The following is a 3,981-nucleotide window of genomic DNA, read 5'->3' as shown; positions in this document are numbered from 1 at the left end:
TCTACAAACTTGACCGATCGTCCTTAAAACCATTATACAGGCTGAGGTTTTACAGAATCAGCTAGAGCTGCTCTAAGATTCAAAGCTTTGCAAAACACCAACAGCAATAGAAATGATCATGTGCCACAGTCCCACCACACGGTGGCTCCTCTTGCTCTTGTGATACAAAAATCTATATAGGTGAAACAATAAACGTCTCAAATATGTTCCTCCAAGTTGAGTCCCAATATGAATATGCCTATGGCCGTTCCCTGCCCCGTTTATTCTTTGATGACGCAAGAAAATCGGATGATGGAGCAGGCACTGCGCTGCACATTTGTCAGCGCTCAGTCCAGCCTCCTTAGCAAGTATGCTACCTGGACGTCCTTGGTCAGCGGCATGATCCTATTGCTGTACAGTCCAGCGACCAGGCTGGGCCTGATCTTGTACACAGGCGCCATGCCCTTGGCTTCAGCTCCTATGTTCACCTCCTGTCCAAATATCTTGGCCTTGGTTTCCACCCGATGTTCGATCGCACGCTCGACCGTCTCGTAGGTGAGGAGCTGCATTAGTTGAGCGCCGTCCTGCAATGGCCGCCCGACAAATTGGTTGTTTCCACAATGGGATCAAATTGCAGTCCATTTGAAACAATGTAAGCGGAAGAGAAGTATGACAGTGTTACCCCTCATTGTAACATAGAGCACTGACCTGAGCTTTTATTGCAGGAGTGTAATCTTCAGGGGACTCTTGAAACTTGGCCTCTGCCACAAACTTTCCATAGTGGATTCTCTTAGAGAGTGCCTGAATTACAGAACAGTGGTGGAAAAGACAGATGAGCAAAATGTACTTCCCAAAGAAATGCTTAGTTGCAGGAACCTCTAGTGAACCTCAGCTTAGTCATATGGAACTGACATATAATAAAATTACGACAGTACAAAATCTTGCAAACAATGGTAATAACAAGGCTTATTTTCAGTGAATGAATGTTATGGCATAGTAAAAATGATTTGCAACAATTAGCTGTCCGGCTCAAAGACCAGCAGTATTGATCTAGTGTAGTACCTGCAAGCAGGTCGTGTCGCAAAGAGCACTGGATCCAGAATTTCCATCACTTCCTTCTTTCACTAGCCTTGGAAGAACTTCATCAAAGTACATTTTCCAAATCTCTTTGTTGATATTAATGGAATCAGCAATAGGATGCAGAACCTATGAAAATAATAAAGACAACATAAGAATCCATCCAAAACTGCATCAACAAGAAAAACACAGTGATCTACTAGAAATACGAGTCTTTCAATAGATGATAATATTCCACAATCAATATTGACAGATGTTTCAGGCTCCAGATGGATAGTCAGAGCTTTTAATGAAACTGAAATGAATGCTAGTTGCTAACAAGTAACAATGGAAAACAGAAGCACGGTATTGTTCAATCGTTCATGCACCGATGTCAAAACCCTGAATATGTTAGTTGGCAATTCCAGGACCATGTTTTCCTACATTGACAAAAAATATCTACAGGCCTACAAGGGAAGCATTTGACACCCAAGAAAACTTGAAATTTGCATTACCGTTGGATACTGGATAGGCGGCAACAGTGTCTCAGGCAGATCTTCTGGAAAGAATGGGTGCTCATCTGGGCTCTTGTATCTCCCAACCTACATAAGAAAGATCAGCATATGTATTTTCTAGGCAATGCCGTAATCAATTATATTTCTAATTGCAAGGATGCTCCACCTTTGCATGTAGCTTTTCAGTTTCTCTAACCATGAATTCAACCAAAGAGCCGCCAAATCCATCCACATGGAAAGAATTGCTATCATATGTATCAGCATTATAACAATACTGTGCTCTCTCCAAGAGACCGAATATGATGCTGTCTTCTAGTCTAATCAACGAAGTTCTGACACTGTCCAAGGTCAGTATTTGACTTTGATCTATCCTCTGTTTCTCCACCCTAGAAGAAGTGTACCATTAAGAAAAGTTATCAGTTCCTTGCAGTAAAACAAAACAAACATTTTTTTGCAGAAGTATCATAGCTATAAGTCAAAGTTCTCAGAACCAGGTTAATCCATTCATAGTGCTATAATTCAATGCTCTGCTCAAGGTTGCACTTGCACATACGTTTGCAGAAAGTCTCACCACAATTAGGTGAGCCTTAGTCACTAAGACATTACAAGCAGGCCTTAGTTATCAGAACTATAAGTCAAAGTTATTAGAACCAGGTTAATTCATTCATAGTGCTATAATTCAATGCTCTGCTCAAGGTTGCACTTGCACATACGTTTGCAGAAAGTCTCACCACAATTAGGTGAGCCTTAGTCACTAAGACATTACAAGCAGGCCTTAGTTATCAGAACTATAAGTCAAAGTTATTAGAACCAGGTTAATTCATTCATAGTGCTATAATTCAATGCTCTGCTCAAGGTTGCACTTGCACATACGTTTGCAGAAAGTCTCACCACATTTAGGTGAGCCTTAGCCACTAAGATATTACAGGCATGCCCTAGTCAAAGTTAATCATTCACCACTTTTTGGTCTTTCAGTATGACTTGAAGACATGTGGTCAAGTCATCAAATATTAATGAACTATTTCGGTGGAAGTAAAAAAGATGCTGCAATAATTTGCATCATTGCATGATTAAACATAATTTGAAAAAATAACAAGACAGAAAAGAACAAACACAACCCCTATAAGGCTACAATCCAGGTCACATGCTATGTTTCGAAGTTAACTCTTACACCGACAAGAAGTTGATGGTTTAAGCAGAAGGGACAACATAATCCACTATTCAATTCTCTACTATTGAGATCTCGAGTCAAACTAGAGTACATAAAAAAAGAGCTTGGAATAACTCAATCATTAACTTCATATCGAAGCAACGATAGACTTAATATTTTGTAACTAAATAATTGTAACTGAAAACAGCGCAACCGGACTGAATATTTCACAATTCAAATACTTGTAACTGAAAACAACACAACCAATCCCAGAATGAATACACCAAATCACCAACCCCCAACACGGAAACATCCGTATCCGTAAGCAAAGCAAAAGAAACGGGGGAATCAATGTCGGTAAGCATAACATGAAGCCATACCTGGCCACCGGCGCGGAGTTGTTAGTTGCAGCGAACAGCGCCCGCGCCGGCCGCGACGACGCCTTCCTCCACGCCGATCCAAAGGCGACGCTGCTCCGGCCCTGCGCTCCCTGGCTCGTGCCGTGCCAGGCCGCGGGCAACGCGGCCGCCTTCGATGCCACCTTAAACTCCATGGCCGACCGCGCCCCGGCCCTCCGCTGCAGCCTGGAAAGTGGAATTGGGATCTCTGGATTTGGATTTCAGAATCAGGCGTGCCGGGCTGGAAGGAAAGGAGCAGGGGAGGTGGGTGCGTGTGAAAGAGAGAGGGAGAGGAGCGAGATGGTTGGGGGAGCGAAGTAGGTAGGAGTAGGACCGACCGTACGAGGGAGAGGCGGGAGGGTGAGGAGGGGGGCGGAGGCCCGGCGCGGTAGGTAGCCTGTCGTGAGGGTTCCTTCTCTGTAAGTGGTCGTCCCTTGACCGAACCTGTGGCGTGGGGTTGGTCACCCAATAAATATTGTAGATGTTTGATAGAAAAAAATTTCTATTTTTATTGAGAAGGGATCGTCCTAAATTTTTGGCCGAGGTGAGATGACGCGGGATTGATCGTCAATAAACATTGTATGTGTCCGATGGGGAAAAGGTTCCCATTTTTATTGAGAGGGGTTGTCCCCAAGTTTTTAGCCGAGGCGAGATGACACGGGGTTGGTCACCAATAAGCATTGTACGTGTTTGGTGGGGGAAAAGTTCCCATTTTTATTGTTGGTGATTGCATGTTTTACATGACTAGTAATAATGTACGTGAAATGCACGTTTAAAGCAACTCCAATGGGGCGATCCATTTCGTCCGTCCGCGTTTGCTTGGGTCGGTGCGGACAAAAGTAGCGGCCCAACGCGCCTACCCAAACGGACGCGCGTCCGTTTT

The 3,981-nt window shown here is 43.8% G+C and overlaps 1 protein-coding gene across 1 annotated transcript; it reads right to left on the bottom strand.

Moving 5' to 3' along the window:
• On the bottom strand, window positions 1-3,464 carry LOC125544865 (chorismate mutase 1, chloroplastic). The gene is made up of 6 exons (XM_048708639.2): window positions 3,081-3,464; window positions 1,717-1,936; window positions 1,551-1,637; window positions 1,042-1,185; window positions 688-780; window positions 1-563 (listed from the first exon to the last, which is right to left on the bottom strand). The coding sequence occupies exons 1-6, from the start codon at window positions 3,251-3,253 to the stop codon at window positions 327-329; spliced, it is 954 nt and encodes a 317-aa protein (XP_048564596.1). The 5' UTR covers window positions 3,254-3,464; the 3' UTR covers window positions 1-326.
• Window positions 3,465-3,981: the final 517 nt, after the last annotated feature.

The sequence above is a fragment of the Triticum urartu genome, chromosome 3A (assembly GCF_056163025.1).
Source record: "Triticum urartu cultivar PI428250 chromosome 3A, HENAU_Tu73, whole genome shotgun sequence".
Classification (NCBI taxonomy): domain Eukaryota; kingdom Viridiplantae; phylum Streptophyta; class Magnoliopsida; order Poales; family Poaceae; genus Triticum; species Triticum urartu.
This window is presented reverse-complemented; position numbering and strand designations above follow the sequence as displayed.